Here is a 20,643-nt window from a genome sequence, read left to right on the forward strand (position 1 = left end):
TTTAAAAACAGAAAAACAGTTGGCAATATCTGCCACTGGGTTGTGAAAATTATGTTTTCTTGGTAAAGGATTTCTCATAAATATTTGGACACTGAATTAGTGAAATTTGAATTATTGGTTGAGAGTCTATATTTTTCTCATTTATTTGAAAAATATTTACGTTTTTTTCCTTTCCATGGGAGGTAATGTGATATTCTATGGTTTATAGCCCATTATCATCATTCATAGATTTTTCCGTTGTTGCTAATGAAGCATTTTGGTGATAATCATAATTTGATTGTCATCATGAGTAACGCAAACAACAAAAACAACAAACTTATCGCCCTCTCATTATTTATGATTACAAGTTGCATTTCATGATGTGGATGATGATGATGATGATGATTTGACCATATCTATCACTTTGATATTGAATCATACACTCATGTTTTATTTTTAAATGGTCGAATGACTTTATGAACTGATTACACTATTTAATTCGGCTTAAAGCCGGTTGAATTTTTTTATTTCTCAAAATTTGTTTTGTTGGTTTCACATCTTCAACAAAAATTTCATCTTAATTATTGATTTTTTAAACTTTGTTGTGATGGAAGTCTATAAATTTGTTCTTGTAATTCTTATAATTTGTTCATCAGTTCGAGCCGATAACATTCTTGATTTGATTGAAACACGGCCATCATTAGCAGCATCTGATCAATCTATGATTTGTCAATTAAATGAAAATGACGTAAAATCATTGTTGACTTTGTCCGAACAATCTACAAACACTCAGAAATATATTTTGATCAAAACTGATGAAAACGAAGATTCTTTTATTAACAATGTTCGATCGCAATTATCCGGTTTGGATTATCGTGTTTGTTCATTCAAATTATCACAAGTTTCACTTGCTCTAACTAACATAACAATTGTCAACAATGACGGACATGCCATACCTTATTATGGTCGCCGAGATCCCTCAACTTTGGTTCGTTTCCTTGCTCATTTGGAACAACGTATTTCCAAATCGCCATATCAAACGATTAAAGGCAAATTAGACAAGAAAGCCTATGAGCACGTGTTAGAGCCTAAAATTATCGCCTATTATCCCGATGTTACAGCGCCTGCATTTGCACAATTTCAACAAGCTGCCAAACTAATGGCTCCTAGTCCTCCGTTTTTTGTCGTTCATGATCCACAGGTAAATAGTTTTCTGACATTGGCCAATTTGCCTTCAAATATTTACTTTCAATGTTATTTTTATTCTATACAATTATCTTTTAATAATGCTTATAGCTTGCAGCCAAATTTCGACTCAATCAACCGGGACAAATGTCTCTAGTTCGTCGTTTAGAAAAATCGCAAATATTTTTCCCTCCACTATCATCGTCGGTGATGTCCTTGGAACCAACACAGGCTATCATGGCTCAGGATATCATCAATTGGATACAAGAAAACCGTGGACTAGTAATGCATGAACTCAAAGATACCAATCTTTATAAGCCAGAGATTCATGACCCCAACAAATATCAATTGGTTGCAGTTGGTGATAAATCATCACCGCTTGGATTGTATTTCTTCAAGATTCTCACCAAAACAATACAAAATATAAGTCGTGAAAATGAAATCTGGTTAAATCCGTCGTCAATATCTGATGATAATGACGATGAACAGAATTCGGACATACAGAATCATATTCAATCGGATGAACCCGTTGATTTAATCCGTTTGGACGATATCAAAATTGTGTGGATCGATTTACAACAATTTCCTTCAACTGCATTGAACTTACAAAAATTGTATCAAATAGAACCGGTTCAGAACGTTTGGTTTGGCCTCATTCATTCACCATCAACGGCTATTGCTACTCAAGGTCTGGATTCAGTATGGTTTGATTTGAATGGCTTGAATTTGACACGAAGTGATCGACGAACCGATCAGGAGAACATTTGGCTGGTTCGTAATTGGATTCTGACTGTTACTGACCGAGAAATGAAATCGGCTACCAATGATTCATCAACCGGTGCTCCAATTACTTTTGTTCTAGAACCTGAACCGATTTCCGTACGACAAGGTGGTAATTTCCTGTTAGAATGTCGTGTTCTTCCTCATTTGAAATGTAGTTGGATGAAAGATTCCCAATCCATTGTAGTGGATTCCCGGTATCGATACGCTATTTCTGGTCGTGATGGTGGTGATTGTAGTCTGATGATTCAGGGAGCTCGAATCGATGAAGATCAAGGAGAATGGACATGTTTGGTCGATGGTACAAATGAAAAATCTTTGCCCATCATAGTGAATGTTCGATACGATACGAAAACGGAATTCTGATTGTGTGTGTTTTAGTTTGATGAATTTTTTCAATCAGTTATATTATAACTTGAATTCTGGTTTTTATTCTTGATTCAATAATTGATAAGCCAAAAAATAAAAGTTTAAATAAATTCTGAGTAATTATAAAAAAGTTATATACCGGGATCTACTTTTTGATTGTTTTACATCAATTTGATAAATAACAAACTAATCAAGAAAATGTTTGGTTATGGCATTTATTTTAAAAAATATATAGCTAGATTAAAATTGAATTTTTAATATTCAAATTTTTTTTTTTTTGAAAATTAATCCTTTGAGAGAAATGAAACATTTCATAGAGCAACTTTTTTTTCTGATGATCGATAAGTTTCGTGGTTAATCAAAACAAACGGCAAATGTAGCGATTTTTTTAAAATTACATACGTGACATCCATTCCCATAATCTGAGATTGTCTCACAGATTGTTCCTTGTTGGCCAATTACTTTGCCATAATTTGAAGATTGTTGCGATTTGATCTTAATATTTTTCAATATTCTTTTGTTTTTTTTTGTTTGTTTTTCATAATTTGTATTTTCATTTTTTCAAAAAAAAAAATTAAATTTTTCTTTTTTCGTTTCAAATCCATATCCACCCATAATCATCATCATCATCAACAACAACCTTCCATAGAATTATTTGAACAGGCATTTTTTATAGTTTTTCAGATTTTTGAGATTTGTGTGTGTGTGTTTTTTTTGCCAAAAAATTATTATCCATAAATTATATTATTTGAAAGTTTTCTGATAAAAATGAAATCTATCATTAAAGGATCGTTTATTCACGATTTGGTTTCATTTTTTCCATGGAAAAGAATCGACCAATCAAGAAACACACGCATAAATACAGTAAATAATAAAACATCCAACTTAACCTATCCATTACGTACGACGCATGAATTCCAAAATATCATAACATTCCAGAATTAGTCTCCGCCTTCAAGATGGATCTCAAATTCGAATGGCAATATCAGATTGAAGATGATATAAAAAGCGATCATTTAAAAGCGCTATATTATAATATCTATTTAGCTACCGGAAGCTGAAAGTTTTCTTTTAAAAAAAATTCAATCGTTTGGTAAAAAATGTCAACGGAAAGTTTCTCGTTGACCTTATTGATGATGGCCTCTAGTATGATGATGGTAATCATTTGTGCTTCATCATCTCCATCATCTTCATCATCAATAGGCGAAGATATTGAACAGCAACAGCCCCAATTAGCTGGCCAACAATGTGCACCAAGCGATATTCAATGCAATGAAGTCTCTAATCCATCAACGATGATGATGACACAAAGATCAAATCCGTCATCTATTCAATTAGTCGAACCATCTATTTTTTCAATGCCATCGTCACTATCTTTGAGCCAGAATCCGGCTTCAGCACTTTTAGTTCCAACAACAAACATAGGATCTAATAACTTTGGCGATGGTGAACAACAATCGCAACAACAATCATCAATGAGAATTCAGGAACCAATCGATTTAGATTGGCTTATGAATCGAATACCACAACAACCACACCAAACATCATTTTTATTGTCAGGTTCATCACCGATTACTGCACCAAAATTGATTCGAGCATTCATTGTGAGCAATGGCAAAGGTGACGGAAGTAGTTCAATCTCGTCATCATTATCATCATCTCAATCAGTGGATCGTCGTGTGGCCCGTACACCACTTTTGAATATGGCCAATCGTTTTGGTAAACGTGATAAGCTACGTATGTCAAATCGTTTCGGTCGATAAACAACAAGGGTCTGTTTGACCAACTGGGAACTTATTAATCATCATTATTTTCATTAAAAAGTAAAAAGTAAAATATGCTTGCATTCAATCATTCAATCAAACATTCATTATCATCAGCATCATCGACATCATCGTTTGCGAAAAGAATGCATTAAAAATATAATTTCCGAAATAGCATGCGTCAGAAAATTCATATTTATTCAAGTTTATAAACTAATCACACCCGCATGAATTGAGTTAGAATATTCCTTACATTCAGCTTACATAGACATATCATCATTCCATAATTATTAGATCAAATATATGATATTAATTCACACACACACACACAGAAATAATATTAAATTAAATTCGATGAATTTAAACAGAATTTAAATGAAATAAATGGAATGGTTATTCAAATTTATTCAATTTAATTTGATCAAAAATCATTCGATGTAATCATCATTTGTATTATCATCAGTATTCACTTCTTTATTGGTTTGGTCCACTAGTCAATCCTGCTTTATCGGTTGTTTAGATGAACCAATAATCTTTTTTCGTTGCCCAAACATGTAAAGATAAAGCTGGGGAAAAACTAAAAAAAGAAAATAAACAAATGGACTATATGGTTTCAAATGGCAATACTTACAATGAATGTAGCTAAGCATGAATATTATGCAATACACATCATAATGGAATGAGAAATTTAATTTGTTTGGTAAATCGAACGAGAGAAATTTTTGTTGGCGAATCGGTCGAAGAGCAGCGTAAGTGGTAAATAGTTCACCAGAAACTCCAATTGGATATAGTACAATAAATAGAGTATAACGAAGCCAGGTACAAATGTACGGAACGGCATCATAAATGTTTAAGGCATAGTAAGCATATCGTGTACATTCGGCGATACACCAGGCGATCAATAACATCGGTACACCGATCGAATATCGAGCTTCGGACAACGGAATTAATATTCCCCAAACCAACATTAAACGAGAGAAAATTTGGGTAAATGTTGTGAACGGATTTGATCGAACAAAACCAATCATGGCATGGAATACTTCAATTAATTGATAAGTTTGAAAAATAGTTATAATAATGGAACAATGTTCCCATAGTAGTCGATAATTATGACGTTCAGGCGAAAACAATAAGAACCGTATGGTCAGAAATAATCCATAAGCCCATCTATGAGAATAAAGTTCGATGAATTAGCTAATCAATATTTGAAAATAATAACAAACCCAATAAATTGTACAGCATTATAAATGGCCAAATAATGTTTGACCATTGGTGGTGATTGCTGTCGAGTTTGAGATTTTTTAGTTTCCATTTTAGAGCAAAAATTGACTGATTTGAATTGATTGAGAATAGAAAAAATAAAAATTAAAAAATAAATTTATTGAAAAAACAATTGACAATATGAGGAAAATGTTGTCTTTTAATTTGACAACAAACACAAACCAGTTTTCGACCAAGTAATATGAGTTTTTTAGCATTCTAATGACGCGATTGCTAAAGCTCGAACATTGAAAGGAAAAAAACAACTTATAGACGTAGTTACGCAAATGAATAGTGTGTGTACTTAAATTCAAAAAAAAATGAAATGAAATACAACTTTGGTTTGTGATATAAAATAGCCAAACTGGAAAACAGCCAAAGACTGAAGCGCGATAGTTGTTGTGTGATAATATAACTTTGAAAGAAAAAAAAATTTCCAACTTACAATTGATTAAACATGTTTTTTTATTCGATATTTTAAAAAGAAAATCGATTGTATCGATGTGAAAACTGCAAACATTTACAAATCAAAAAAAGCTTCTATCGAAACCAGGTCCACGCGGCGGAGGTAAATGGTCAGGATCAGGTCTATATAAATTTTTAGCAATTTATTAGTATTAGTATAATGAAAAAAAATCGATTACCTAAAAAAACGAGCGTCAGGTAGAGGCCCCACAGGATCGTAACGAGCACCCGGCGGCAATGCTCCACGTGGCATATTCACAGGTGGACCACGTTCAGGTCGAAAACGATTTCCAGAGAATGGGTCGAATAACATCCCACCACCGATTCCTTGTCCGAAAGGATCTATTTAAAAAAAAGAATGATAATAATTCTAATGAGAATACAAAAATAAGCAAGATTTACCTAAATCACCACGGCCAATTGGTGGATAAATTAAGCGATTTGGATCATCTTCCAGAATCGATCGAGGTTGAGCGGGAGTAGGAATAAATTTGGAAAATGGGAGATTACCGTGATCATCACGAGACGATGAATTTTCAGTTGTTGATGATGAAGGAGCAACTATAGGCTTTTTTTGACAATTGAAATTTGACATGTTTTGACGAATGAGTGTGGCCAGACGATTCACCTTATCATTATCAAATGTTTCAAAAATCTTGTCGTTCGAATTGAGAAATGATTTTTTAGCGATTGAAAATCGGTATTGATCATCATTTGAAGTGGATGAAGCATTAGAAACGGTCACTTTAATTATATCGGTATCAGTTTCGTCGGCGACACAATTCAAAAAAATGTTTTCTGTTTCCAAAATGGCCGAACGATAAATCAAATTATATTGATTGCAATTGTTATTCCATCCGATCGGTAATAATTCACTGCCACTTTTGTTTTGATATTCAGCTTTTAGCTTTGAAAAAGAATGAAAGTATTAATACAATAATCGTCATATAAACGTCTTTTTAAATACCTGATTATCGACGGCGATGCATTTGAAATCAAAATCCTGTACCAAAACCCAGTGTATGACCGAAACAATCAGATCTGTTTGATTTTTTAGAATTGGCTTTATCGTTTGAAAAAAGGTTTCATATCCTTTCATCGTGGATTTAGGTTTTCAATAGATTTGTTTATAAATAAATAAATTCTTATTAATTGCGTCATATTATTAGCATTTATAAATGGCTGCTGAGAAAACAAATGAAAATTCATGCGCAGCAAAAAATATAACAATACGTTGTATTTGAATGGAATCGAATGTCACCTTTGTTGAGCTATAGATGGCTACAGTGCTGCAAAACATGTGAGTGAATGCAGCTGAGCTGTTTTGTTTATATATTAAACTTGATGTCATTTGTTTGGTTTATATTCTCAATTTTTTAGCTAACAACGAAAAAGGTAACCTTTGATTATGATAAAATTTCCAATATAGATGAAACATTTTTCTTTGTATAGATGGCTTCAAATCAACTGGTCAAACATTTGGGTGGTAAAGTCAAGCCGGTATTATCATTGAATCAAACGGAAGCTCGTCGTCGTGTTTTGAATCTATATCGAGCTTGGTATCGACAAATACCATATATTTGCTATGAAATGGAATTACCAGTCAATGATAAACAGATGCGCAATAAAGTTCGTGAACTATTCCTAGCAAATCGACATATAACTGATGTACGTGTGATCGATATGTTGGTCATTCGTGGTCAAATGGAATTGAATGATACAATCAATAAATTTAAATCTCATATGCATGTGATGGCCTATTTCAATGAACATCAAAATCCTAAAGATTTCCTTTCGAAATTTTTGTCCGGTCATAGTAATGAATAGATCATAATATTGTAACTTATTATACAATAATAAAAATATTAGATTATCACATGTAAAACAAGTTAAAATAAATTGGTTAGATTTGATATGTTTCCAATTCTTAGGAAATTTCCATTTAGTGTGTTTACCATCACGATCAATAAAGTGAAGAAGAACACTATCGATTATTGTAGGAACAACATTCGAAGGTCCTTTATTTTCCCCTCATTCCTGATCAATGAATGTGAGTGATGATGTAGCATCCAATCAAGAAATCCAGGGCTGAATCCTTAATGGCGGCCGTATACACATCGACATAATAAGAGGAGTATAAGGGGGGTTAGGCAAATCTGTGCTCAATTCAATAGTGTTTATCTGCTCTGGCTGGTGGCTTGGTTTTAACATTTTGGTTAGTTTGGTAGCCGCCGACTCGCGCGCACACCTCAGCACCACCATCAAACCGAAAACAAGAAAGAGAGACAATTACTGCTGTCGTCGAAATTGGTTGGTTCTTTCATTACACATTCATTTTCATTACTCGTGCATTGAAAGTTTGATGTATGGTTTGGATTTTTATCGTTGTTTCGATTTTTCATTTTCATGGTTCTCTTTCTTTTCTTTAGCTGTGTTTGATGAATTGTTTACAAAGACCGATTATTGCATAATTCTTGGATCATATTCCAATAATCAAGGTAAGATTCATAAATTCAATTCTATTAATGTTGTTTTCGTATCGATCTATTCTTTTTTTTCGATTATTGATTTATGATTTTGATTAATGTCGAATATCATCATATTTGCATCATGTTCGATGATTCTAAACACCAGATGTGTATGTGTGTTTGTAAAACGTTTGATGACCTGGCATGATGATGATGATGGAATGCTATTGAATTTTCTTTCTACCAACTTATTGTTATTGTTATTGTTTTACTCAACCGATATTTATCCATGTACAGCTGGATCTGGGTTTCTTGTTTCAATTTCAAATGGTTATATTATTACAAAGGAAAGAAAAATTTTATCTATTAAAAATCAACAAGCAGAAGCAACGGAAAAAAATGTGTGCCGTATGATTTCGAATAGCAGACCATATATTTATCATGATGATGATGATAAATATAACGTGCGCGCACACGTATTTATAGGAATAGAATTTTATTTTATTTTTTTGGTTTAGGTTGCCATCAATCTATCCATTGATTATCAAAATGATCCTCTCGGGCGTCATGTTTGTTCAATTCCGATTTATATACAATTTTCTATGCATTATATGTTTGTGTGTGTGTGTGTTTGTCACTGTTTATTTGTGCAACCGAGATCCACTTGAATTGCCAAATTTACACACACACACACACACACACACACTCGTTTGTTTGTATTTGTCTTGGATTGTCTTTTGGTTATCTTTTATTTCTAGTCATACATTCAAATAGATCAATCTTCAATACTGAATCTGGTATGTGTGTGTGTGTGTTTGATTTCTATTAAGTCCCAGTTTATGTTCCAAGTTTGCTTGACATTTTTTTCGTTTTTTCTTAGCTTTGTGTTTTTGTGTGTGTGTGTGTATATGTGAGAAAAAGGGGGTTAAAATAAAATGTTTTTAGACCTTTTTTTTCGTTGTTTTTTAAATTCATAAATTGTATATATGTGAATTGAATCGAAAAAATGTCTTAGAATGGTCAGCCCATTAGTTCTTTGGTCTTGTTTTCTCCTGATATTACCACTACAACTATTATGTTCAAAGAAAAAAGTTGTCAATACTCAAAAAGAAAAAAGTTGCTGGTGCTGCTGTTGTGGATTTATTGAAAAAAAAGAAGCTATGCCAGACCTAACTGGAAACTCAATTTTTTTCTTTGGTTTTCTACACTTGATTTGACTTGTCTTAACTTCTTTGTTCTTGGTCTGTTCATAAATAGCACACATACATATAAAGAACAAATACACTCTCCACAACTAGCAAGTGTACATTTTAGAGACAATAATGAAATTCTTTAAAATTTTAATTCCCTTTTAAAAAACTTAATTCTTATATATATGAATTTTATGTTATATAATTGATTTGATTTGAATTGAATTGATATATTACTTTATGTGAACCGGTCAAATCCATGATTTGTTTTTTTAAATCATCATATATCAATAATAAAATAAGGTAAGTGAGATTTGTCTTTGTTTCTTTTAATGAACAATGCACGTATCTAGATTTTGAACTTAATTCTCATATATATTAATTAAGGATTATGGACTCTGACCTTGTGCGTATCGATTGCCCTTTATGACATTTCTGTCCATACATTAAAAGAAAAACATATCGGCAAAACATTACATGGACAGATGGCGCCCAGGTTGTTAGTATATATTTCATTTCATTAAGTTCCATTTAAACCAAAATATGGCTATAATGAACGACAATAATCATCAATGGCAGTGTATTTTTTTTATATTTTATTATAACAATATATAAATGCAATGAAATGTAACAACAACAACAACAACCAAAATCGCTCTTTGTGTTTATATGAACGTACATGAATGTTTAAGAAGGGGAGACGATATCAAATCATGGCAAAAAGTGATTGGCCAAATGAATGAGAGAGAAAAGGCGCGTAATTTTCAGCATCGCCTATGCTTGTGAATGTTACGCTTTTTTTATAATAGAAAATTGCAACACCAATTTTATTCCATTGCTTATATGAGGGAGGGCATAGACAAGTCACGAATTGAAATTTTTTTTTGTCAATGAAAAAAAAGAATCGTCTGCACGTCGACGCGTGTCAATTTTAATTTAGCTCCACCTATTCATTCACAGCTGATGCTACTACTACTATAGCAGTATGAGTTTAACAATTTTCATTCCATTCATTAAAAGTAATATATTCTCTGTCGTCTGTATTTGTTTACATTTTTACAAACGTCGTCTGATTGGTCAAAAAGATTTAATATAATATAAATAACAGTGGAAGTGGTAATATGCAACACAATCTTCGGTAATGGCGCGCTTTTTTCCGATCCGATCCGGGTTTTGGATTATCTCTTGTTATGATGACCGGAATTTTTTTCTCTTGTTTCAATTTTTCGATAAATTCGTTTTTTCCGACCAATAATAATAATAAATGAGTATAATCTGAATCAGAGTATCCAGAATGAGTACTGTATCTAATTTTTTTTTTGCCATGATAATTACTATTTCATATGGCCGTGGTGATATGTTGCTTTTGCTCACCACGAGGTCGCTTTATATTCACGTAAACTGCTAGTCGGCTGGACATATGAAAGGATTTTTTTGATTGATTGATTCGAATCAAAAATATTCATAGCAGTTGGTGGTGGTGGTGGTAGTCGTATTATTGAACGGGTAATCGACCAGGTGTCGATGTTGTACTCTTACCAAAATAAAATCCATTTGTGACACATTGGTATGTCACAATTTTATTCCAAATTGATTTCATATGTGATGCTTGAATTCATACCGAATTTTGATTTTTTACTTGCATCATTGTGAACTATTTTATATATTGATTAAACTCCATATTGTTAATCAAAAAATGAAAATTACTATATTTACGGTAGACGACACCGATAGAATTGAGCTTATAAACTCAAACTTAATACTTCAATCAACAAAAGAACAAGAAAAAAAGGAAGTGAAGAAGAAAAGAATGGAAATATATCATGGTTGGTAAATGTTTTTGATGATGATGATGATGGTGGTGGAGTTGCAAATCGAGATTGCCAAGCCAGATCAAAATAAGTAACTCTCCCACACCACCACCACCACCACCAACGATTGGTGAATTTTTTTTCATTATTACGAACAGAAGGCACACCAATAGTTATTATCATCATCAGCTTTTACATTCTCTTTCTCCCTTTTTGCCTGTGTGTGTGTGTTAACTATCCTATCCTTATGCTTTATGTGTGTGTGTATGTTTTGTATGCCCAGGCAATAATAATAAGGCATAGATTGGTCGATGGATGGATCTATTGGACTTTTTTTTCAACAACAAAAAAAAATCTAACACATTGGGAATATATCTTCTATCATCATCATTTTTGTATATACACTCTTGCTACTGTGGTTTGTCTCAATATATGCTTCTGCCTGTTTCTAGTTTTTCTATTTCTCTCTGTTTATACCCGTGTGTCTGTTGTTTGTGTGTTCTGTTCTCGTAGTTTTTTTCTTTTTTTGATTGTATATTGTGTGCATGTATGTAAGCGAGAAGCTTTTTTTTTCTTTTTTTCTCGCTGGGCTAGCGTTTCCTGCTCCATTAAAAATGTGAATTTCTATGTCGAAATCTAGTGGTTCTACTCATATCAACTAAAAAAAACGACGACAATACCAGAATTTTTTTTTTAATATTGCCAATTCCAAAATAGATAATTGATGATGAATGAGAAATGAAATATATTTTTTTTGTGTCCAATTCATCCATTAATTCCATCTTCAATATACACTATATGAATTGTTGGCGTGTGTGTTTATCCCGGCGTGAGTTTTTTTTCTGATATCGAGGATTTTTCTCTTTTTTCTCAAATGAGATTGTTAATTGTGACTGGTGTTGTGATTTAAAAAAAAATTCTATTTCAATAATTGGACCGTTTTGCTGTATCGGTGAGATTTTTCACTTCGAAAAAAAGGGTTTGCAATGGAAAAAATTTGTTTTTTGTCTAACTAATTGATTTATATTTTTTTCAGGTTTCTTTGTTGTTGATTAGCAAGACTATTTTCATTGATTTATGGCTAAACTATAGATCATTACGCAAATGAAGAATAAAAAAATTTTTAACGACTATTAAATGCAACGTGAATCACTCGATCACATCTACGAAAAGGCTATCATCATCCACATTGATTTGGCCGATTCGATTTTGATTTTAAAACGAATCAAAATTAATATTAAAAAAAATTAACGTATGGCAGCTACACCATTAGCGTCTTCCGCTATAACGCCATCCATTGTTGTTACAACTACACCGATGTCAGATCTTATGGCCAGACAAACGAATGGTACAACTACAATCAATGTACATGGAAATGAGAATCTAATGAGCATCACTAATATTACCAATGAAACTCATGATGATCATTTATATTTATCACCAAAATTTTATAATGAACAACAACAACATAATTCGAAAACTAAAAGATCCAAACAGCATTTGCAAAATGAAAATAACCAAACTCGTTATAAATCAAATGGAATAGCGATGAATAATGTTAAACTAGAAACGGAATTCATTGTCGATACAACACGGCCTTCATTTTTGATCACAGGTAGTTCTAGTTCTCGACATTCTCATTCTCATCATGGTAATGGCCATCATCATGGAAATAATCAGATTTTTCTCAAACAACATCAAAATACATTGAACAATAATCATAATGCATTGCAATCATCAGATGATGCATCCAGTACATTTATCGATGATGATTACATTGATGAAGATTCCAATACGGATACTCAAAGTTGTTCTAGTTCTTCAGGATGCTCTAGCAGTTCAAATTCGATGGTTGGTTCTGTTAATCGACATCTATCATTAAATAATTATCAAAATTCAATTAAACAACAATTGACGGCAACAACGACAATCGGTTATCAAAATATTCTAAAACAACATCAATCAAATGGTTCAACAAATACCAATAATAACATTTGCCATTATACTAAAGATTTAACGCCCAAACAGGTAAGTTTTTCTGATTATTATTTTATTGATTGATAAGCGTGAGTTGCTTCAGCTCAATTCTTTATATATATAGATTTTTCATTGCTTACTATGATTCAGTATATTAGAATCATTATCAAATATCCGTTAATATTCAATTCTGATTCATATTCATAAAGAAAGTAGACTGTGATCACTGATTAAAAGAGAGGGAAAGAGAGAGAGAGATAGGAATAGGAAATAGAGAATGAACAAAAAAAACTCTAAAAATGCAGTGTAAAGCTTGAACAACGCGCGCGCACAACCAGCTAAAATGAGAAAGAAAAAAATCGACAAGCTAACTAACCGGTCCTATGGCTGAAACCATGGTGGGTTTTTGTATGCGTGCAACCCTGGGCACATCAACCAAGCCAAAAGCATAGCTTTCACTAATTTTTCATATTAATTTGAGATTTTAAGAATCAAAATTATCATTGGTATGGATAAATGTTGTGCCTTCTTTTTCTAGACATTCTATACATCCATCCATTTTGATTTTTTATTCATTCACAATTTAGTTCGGTCCAGTTGCTCGTGACAACAACCACCATAGTGAGATATATTTAGATATTTAGAATTAGTTTTTGGCGGGTAAAATAAAAACATTTTTTCTTACTGGAATTTCATTTTAATTTTGTTGAATAATCAATGATATTTTTTCAATTCATTTAAAACTCGGGATCGAATTGGATTAAAATAGCTGAAGCCAATTTTTTGTTGGCTTTGAAATTCTAATGATGGCAATGATGGTCAGTCAAGTGGCCATATTCGTGACGTGACCATCATCATCATCGTATCGTTGAACTGTACGGGAAACATTTTTTTCATTTTTTTAATCTATTCTACGCGCATGAGCAACAAAAGTTTGAAGTTTAAATTGATCATTTGTGAATGCTTATATCATCTATAGCTAGGCCTCAAAGTGACCATATTTTTTTTTCTTATTTAATTCATTGTACTGTTGTTCAAGAGACGCAGCTGTATTGGTATCTAAAATTTATTTTTCCTTTTAATTCATTATTATCTCAGTTATTTTTTTTTTTTTTGTATGGTTTTGTATTGAAAGATACAAGTTGACACGTACCACCTGCATATGTCATCGTGGTGACATACAAGCGGTATTACCCTAAAATCGCGATTATAAGACGCAGATATTTTTTTCCATAAAGTAACTATTAAGTATAAGACTATTTTTCAACTTTTTTTTGCGATTACCGCCTGAATTGTAAGACACCAGAGTATTGTTCATGACTATTAATATTATTATTATTACTTCGCATAGCTGCACACATCCATACATTCGAAAAATGACATTTTAATCTTTAACTTATCATCATCTTTTGATTCTTTTCTCATGGATTTTATTTTTTAATAAATGCCATGCATGGATGATGTTACCATCATCAATGTTTATGTGCGATAGCCAGTCTGATTAGGTTAGGTCCACATATATAGATAATAAATGTGAATGATTATCCTTCTGAAAATATGCAACAAGTCTTTCTCTGATTATTTGCGCCCTCTATTGCATCCTTCATTTCGAAGACTAGGGATAAATTTTCTTTTTTTTCCCGCCAAACGATCGACGACCCTGTTATAACATTGAATACACACATACACTCGGCACGGTCCACTAAACTTTGGCCTTACCGGGGGTGTTGTCCTCTTTCAAATTTTTGACTTTATTTTGCTCTAGCTACAACAATTACCATCGCTATTGCTATAGCTTCGGGGCTTTTTTATGAATGAAAATTGTTTCGAATTTAATTTCAATTGCTTACTGTGTGTGTGTAGAGAGAGAGAGGTTCACAAACACTGATGATGATGATGATGATGTTGATTAACTTGGACAAAGGTGATAGTGGTGGTAGATCGCGACTAGATTGAAGGATCGGCTTTCCTTTCGTTTTTTTTTCAACAAAAACTCAACCGACAAAACTAAACTATGAAGCCAATTCATAACAAATTGAATTGAATCATAGTTGTTGCTCTATTTTGTTAAATATATGCATCCCCATTGGTATATGCATAAATGTATGCAACTTTATATTCATTCATAAACATTAATGTGGATGGATGTATACCGCCACCACAGATCAACCACACACATATGCTCACACAATGGATGAATGTAGGTCCGTTCATTCAATGAGATATTTTTTTGGCGCCAAAAAACAGGAAAAAAATTGCATTGCCATGCAATGGGGAAGATACCAGGGATAGGCTCGATGGTTCAATGATTGTCCTGTCTTTTTTTCTCGGTATTCTTTGGCTTGTATCATACCGATCTACTGTATGTAGTGTTTTTTTTGTGTGACACATTCGATTTATAACGTCCGCCCATTTCACCGATGGAATGATGATGATGTTATTGGCCAAATAAATTTTAAGGGGATATTTTACATTTTTACGATTGTTTCAGCATTTCGGAAATATAAGTAACAAGCTTAGCCGTGCGTGTAAAGAGAGAGAGTCGAGTATAGAGTTCAGTGATCATTAGTCGAGCATCATCATCATCATCATTTTGAGATTTTCCCATTGTTTTGCATGATGATAACGAAAGTCGTTTCCTATTCTCGTCGTGCATGTCACATCATCATTATCATGATTATGTGGTGACTATCACTTGGAATTTAGCCATTGGGCATTAAAACGACAATCGGATGCCATTCTCATCATCGGAATCGATTATTTAATCATTATGATATTGACTGCCATTAGCAACCAGTAACCTCATTATTATCATCATCATTTTAACCATCGAATTTTTATGTAACCAATACTCAACAGGTCATCCGTTTCGATGATGCTTAGTTGTGAATTTCGCGCCAAAACTTAGAAAAAGAAAAAGTCAAATTGTCATTCTGATACTCTTTTTTTTAGTGTAAATGTTAGCATTAAAGTTGATTCTATCGAATTCCACATGTGTCCTATAGTGTTTGTTTTTTATATGATTGTTTCGATTCAGTATTAAGAATTCATTTTTATTCTTATGAGCAATAATAAATTGCCTTTTCTCTTTTTTTGAGATTATTTATCATCAATCATCGATGTGATATGTGCAACACGCAACAATGACGACAATATCCAAAGTTGCAGTTGATGAGTGTGTGCTCGCTTTGTATTCAATAATAATAAAACCATGGATAAAAGTTTGACTGAAGGTGGTGGTGGTGGTGGTTATACTGTTTTAGGAGCTCTTTCATTAGTAACTGTTATGTTTCTGTGTATTTAATTCAGTTTTTTTTGCCTCATGAATCGCCGAACGAAATCAATATCTTTGTTTTTCAAATGTTGGATCATTTGATTTACAATGCCGCATGTTGTTTTAAAGGTCATTATTATTTTTGCTTGATGTTTGTGTGTATGTGTGTGATTTATTGATGTCTTTGATTATGATTCATCTAATCATCAATTCTTTTCATTGTTTTATTTGTACTTTGTAGGTGAAAAGAAGATTAGATTGGGATTCACCCCCCACATCTGCATCGCCACCCGAATCATCCAATGCAATCAATGGTAATCCTGTAGCAACAACTACGACAATTACAGTGGCCAAAACAACAATGACAGCAGTAAATGGAAAACCCGTCAGTGTTCGTACGTTTAAATTGTCGAATGCAATGAAACAAAGCCTGGTGGCATCCGGCTGTTCGAAAGCTGTTGCCGTTGCTGCTGTAGCTGCTGCTTTTCATACAAATGCAAATGGTGGTAGTGCTAATCAACAACAATCACAGCATCATTCACCCGATCGATTAATATCGGCAACAGCTGCTGGTTGTGGTTCTGACACCGGTATTTGTCCCGTTACAGCAGCAATCACACCTGCCATCGTTGGTGGTTCGTCATCCGTTGTGGCCCCGACAGCTGTACAGTTTGTAGCTAACATTTCCGAACTATCGCAAGCATCACCAACCATTGCCATTGTGAATCCAAACAATACACCACTTGTACAGCTTGGTGGCCATCAAACAGCTACCGCTACGGATTCTGTACAGGCCCAAAACGGAATATTCAAAACACCATTAGCACCAAACAAATCGATTACGGCTCTTACTCCTTCTTCCTCTGCTCCGTCTTCATCCAATGGTCATTCACAGTCTCAGCAAAATTCTGTTCATCGTTTTTACATTGTAAACAATGATGGTATGACTGGCGGTGAGTCCGACATGAAAACTCATTGTTTAAATATCAAATCAAAAAATTCAACTTCAAAAATTCAATTGACGCCAATATTGGCAAATTCAGTAGTCAAACAACAACAGTCATCAGAGAATCAGCGATCAAACAAACGTGCTCGAACCACAACACCATTAGTGAAAAAAGAAGAATCTAATTTTGAAGATTCTGCGACCAATAGCAATTTGCCACGTGTAAACTATATTCGTATACGGCCTTCAAATGGGTCAATGAATGGCACCAATAATGGAAAATCTAATGGTGCCATTCGAACTATATCGAATTCTTCGGAATCTTCATTGCCATATTCACAATCTAAAGATTTTTCTTCATCTCCAATTGTAATGAATGAAGATGGTGATGATTGTGGGTCGAATGGTGGAGATTTGTTTATTAATACATCCTCAGGATCCACTAACGGATATTATGGCAATGGTGGTTTGCCAAGTACGTCATCTTTATCATCTTCATATCCATATAGTCCATCGTCATCATCATCAAGTGATTTTGCCACCACCACCACCTCTCATCATCAACAACATACAAATACATCTAATTCAACTGGTCGTAAATCTGGACGTACACGCTATGAAACTTCATTAGGTCAATTGACCCGTAAATTTATCTCATTATTGGAAGATTCGTCAGACGGTTCGATCAATTTGAACGATGCTTCCCAAGTCCTACAAGTACAAAAACGTCGAATCTATGATATAACAAATGTGCTTGAAGGCGTTGGCCTATTGCACAAAACATCCAAAAATAATATTCAATGGCGAGGCGGTATTATCGATTATTTTTCGGGTCGTAATCCGGCTGATTTTAGTGATCAAACCTCCCATTATCGCAATCGTAGGCCACCGCCTTTATCGTTATTATTCAATGAAAATAGCAATGATTCTAATAGTGGTGGTGGTTTTCATAATGGTTGTTCATCGTCTTCCCAATCATCATCGATTGATCACAGATTAAGTGAACTCGAAAACGATGAAAATCGTTTAGATCATCTTTTAAGTGTTGCTCTCGAAAATCTCAATACAGTTAAGCGTAGTCCCTATCTTTATGCGAGCTATAAAGATTTACGTCGAGTTCCCCAATTCCACGATCAAACTGTGATAGGAATTCGTCCGCCTCCCGATACCGAACTTCAAATTTCTGATCCTTCAGAGGTAATCGTTTATAATTCTAATCGATAAATTCGTTTCTTAACAACCCACTTTATGTGTATTTGTATTTTGCTTATATATAGGGCTTACAAATTCGGTTAAGAAATTCTCGATGTCAAATGATCGAAGTCTATCTTTGTCCGCCTACTAATGATGATGAAACCAGTATTGTCGACCCGACAATGGCCAATTATGAGTTCCAATCATCACATCTCGACGAACCATTGCAGACAGTGCCTACGCTGGCCAGACGTTCCTCTTCCTCTCCCACAGTCAACGAAATCATTCCGATTGATTCCGAGGAATTAGTTACTGAGACAGCTACTAGCCAAGCAGCTTGTCATTCAGATATTCAAAGTCATGCGAATACCGAATCTGGTTATCATTCATATTACGGTAGTGGTTCAATTCAGACTCCTGTACGGACAACGATGGCCAACCCTAATAAAATGATAAACACTATGGGCAATGGAAGTATCCCTAAAAGTCATCAGTCACAACAACACGTAATTCAATCGCCTACTAAATGTTCTTCAGTATACAACGTCAATGATAGCCCGATTATTGTCAAAAGTGAGTTAATAGATTTTATAATTGTTATTAGATAAAAATTATAATTTTTTTTCCAAAATAATAGGCGAACCATCATCTTGCCATGATAGTTACGCACATGCATTCATTTGTCATGATGATGAATTTGGTCCATTAGGATCTCGGACTTATATGACACAGACTGAAGATCAAATAACATTAAAGTCTTCCTCATCGTCGCCGATATCAAGGCAGAACGAACAAAGTGGCAACAGTTCTGCAACGCCAAATAATCATGATCATAGCTCTAATAATAATAATAATAATAATAATCAAACTCATCGATCCAGTCATCATCATAGCCAATATCATCATTCACCATTATCACATTGTCATTCATCACCCATAGCAATGATTCCATTAGAGCCACCTGTAACAACCGATACCGATGATTATAATTTTACCCTTTGTGACAATGAAGGCATCGCTGAACTATTTGATGATAATGATTTTTCTCTAGACATTTAAATGAAAAGCTCACATGTTTGTGTTTGTCTTTTTGTGTGTATGTGTTCATGTTAATGTGATGGATAAATCATTGGTATCATCATAAGAGATTACTTTAATGTTACCGATTGGTCATCTGAAAACAATCTTATTTTTAATGATGATGATGATATATATGATCGACATAAACAAACGAAGAGACAAAAAAATTATTGAATATTATCCGCCGAAAAAATGGTATCACATTTTAATCATGTATCTTATTCACACTCAAATCCCCATTGATACGCCTCATCAAATCTAATTTTTCATCAAAGAAAAAATAATTCTCCAAAAAATCGAAACTAAACCCTCAACTTAACTTTCATTTTCATTTATATATCCGTTTTAATTCTGTTTTATAAACATTTTCTTTCTTTATTCAGAAGAAAATTCTCTTATCAACGATAAATTACCAACCAAAATGTTTGATGTTTTTAAATCGTCCCACACTCATACAAAAACCCTAATCAATATTTTAGCTTCACACCTCTTTTTTGTTAATTTGATAGAATTTTTTTTTCTTTTCTTTTAAAATGTTGTTTGGATTCTATTCATTATTATTCATCCATTCACGCTCTTGCTTTTGACTTTGTTTTTTCTTTCGGTCGTTTTATCTGAGCATTCTGAAGATTTTGACTATTCAGGCTATATTCAAACAAATTTGCACATCCTTATCTTGATTCTTCATGATCTGATTTATTATTCAAACAAATCCATATTTATGGACATTTTTTTGTTGTAATTGATTCAATACAGCAAAAAATAAGTAATGATATTTTGTTTTGTAAAAATTTTTAATAATAATAATAATATATTTTAATTTTAATAACTTTGCTATAATTTTTTTTTATTGAACTTTGACATTAAATTTTTTGTCATTGAGTTCAAATATTTGAATGCCA

The 20,643-nt window shown here is 33.2% G+C and overlaps 4 protein-coding genes across 11 annotated transcripts; 3 read left to right on the top strand and 1 right to left on the bottom strand.

Annotated features, from left to right (window-relative positions):
* The first annotated feature begins 76 nt into the window (after positions 1-76).
* LOC124494749 (calsequestrin-2) lies at positions 77-2,443 on the top strand. The gene is made up of 2 exons (XM_047058007.2): positions 77-1,180; positions 1,276-2,443. The coding sequence occupies exons 1-2, from the start codon at positions 587-589 to the stop codon at positions 2,308-2,310; spliced, it is 1,629 nt and encodes a 542-aa protein (XP_046913963.2). The 5' UTR covers positions 77-586; the 3' UTR covers positions 2,311-2,443.
* A 2,003-nt stretch (positions 2,444-4,446) lies between these two features.
* Positions 4,447-7,003, bottom strand: Hacd1 (3-hydroxyacyl-CoA dehydratase 1). Of its 4 annotated transcripts, XM_075729698.1 has the most exons (5): positions 6,769-7,003; positions 6,204-6,708; positions 5,981-6,143; positions 5,782-5,924; positions 5,300-5,405 (listed from the first exon to the last, which is right to left on the bottom strand). In XM_075729698.1, the coding sequence occupies exons 1-4, from the start codon at positions 6,898-6,900 to the stop codon at positions 5,864-5,866; spliced, it is 861 nt and encodes a 286-aa protein (XP_075585813.1). In that variant the 5' UTR covers positions 6,901-7,003; the 3' UTR covers positions 5,300-5,405; positions 5,782-5,863. The 4 variants fall into 4 exon arrangements, with proteins under 4 accessions (XP_075585814.1, XP_046913964.2, XP_075585815.1 ...); XM_075729699.1 differs by lacking the exons at positions 5,981-6,143; positions 6,204-6,708; positions 6,769-7,003 and adding exons at positions 4,447-4,653; positions 4,708-5,243 and having other exon boundaries at positions 5,782-5,915; XM_047058008.2 differs by lacking the exons at positions 5,782-5,924; positions 5,981-6,143; positions 6,204-6,708; positions 6,769-7,003 and adding exons at positions 4,447-4,653; positions 4,708-5,243; positions 5,520-5,749.
* A 70-nt stretch (positions 7,004-7,073) lies between these two features.
* ND-B14 (NADH dehydrogenase (ubiquinone) B14 subunit) lies at positions 7,074-7,700 on the top strand. Its single transcript, XM_047058009.2, has 2 exons — positions 7,074-7,196; positions 7,254-7,700. The coding sequence occupies exon 2, from the start codon at positions 7,254-7,256 to the stop codon at positions 7,626-7,628; it is 375 nt and encodes a 124-aa protein (XP_046913965.1). The 5' UTR covers positions 7,074-7,196; the 3' UTR covers positions 7,629-7,700.
* Positions 7,701-7,795: 95 nt separating this feature from the next.
* Positions 7,796-20,567, top strand: LOC124494747 (uncharacterized). 5 transcript variants are annotated; one of them, XM_047058004.2, is made up of 6 exons: positions 7,796-8,165; positions 8,231-8,299; positions 12,307-13,298; positions 16,763-18,664; positions 18,745-19,234; positions 19,299-20,567. In XM_047058004.2, the coding sequence occupies exons 3-6, from the start codon at positions 12,525-12,527 to the stop codon at positions 19,718-19,720; spliced, it is 3,588 nt and encodes a 1,195-aa protein (XP_046913960.2). In that variant the 5' UTR covers positions 7,796-8,165; positions 8,231-8,299; positions 12,307-12,524; the 3' UTR covers positions 19,721-20,567. The 5 variants fall into 5 exon arrangements, with proteins under 5 accessions (XP_046913960.2, XP_075585808.1, XP_075585810.1 ...); XM_075729693.1 differs by lacking the exon at positions 7,796-8,165 and having other exon boundaries at positions 8,178-8,299; XM_075729695.1 differs by lacking the exons at positions 7,796-8,165; positions 8,231-8,299 and adding an exon at positions 9,401-9,762.
* Positions 20,568-20,643: the final 76 nt, after the last annotated feature.

The sequence above is a fragment of the Dermatophagoides farinae genome, chromosome 3 (assembly GCF_024713945.1).
Source record: "Dermatophagoides farinae isolate YC_2012a chromosome 3, ASM2471394v1, whole genome shotgun sequence".
NCBI lineage: Eukaryota > Metazoa > Arthropoda > Arachnida > Sarcoptiformes > Pyroglyphidae > Dermatophagoides > Dermatophagoides farinae.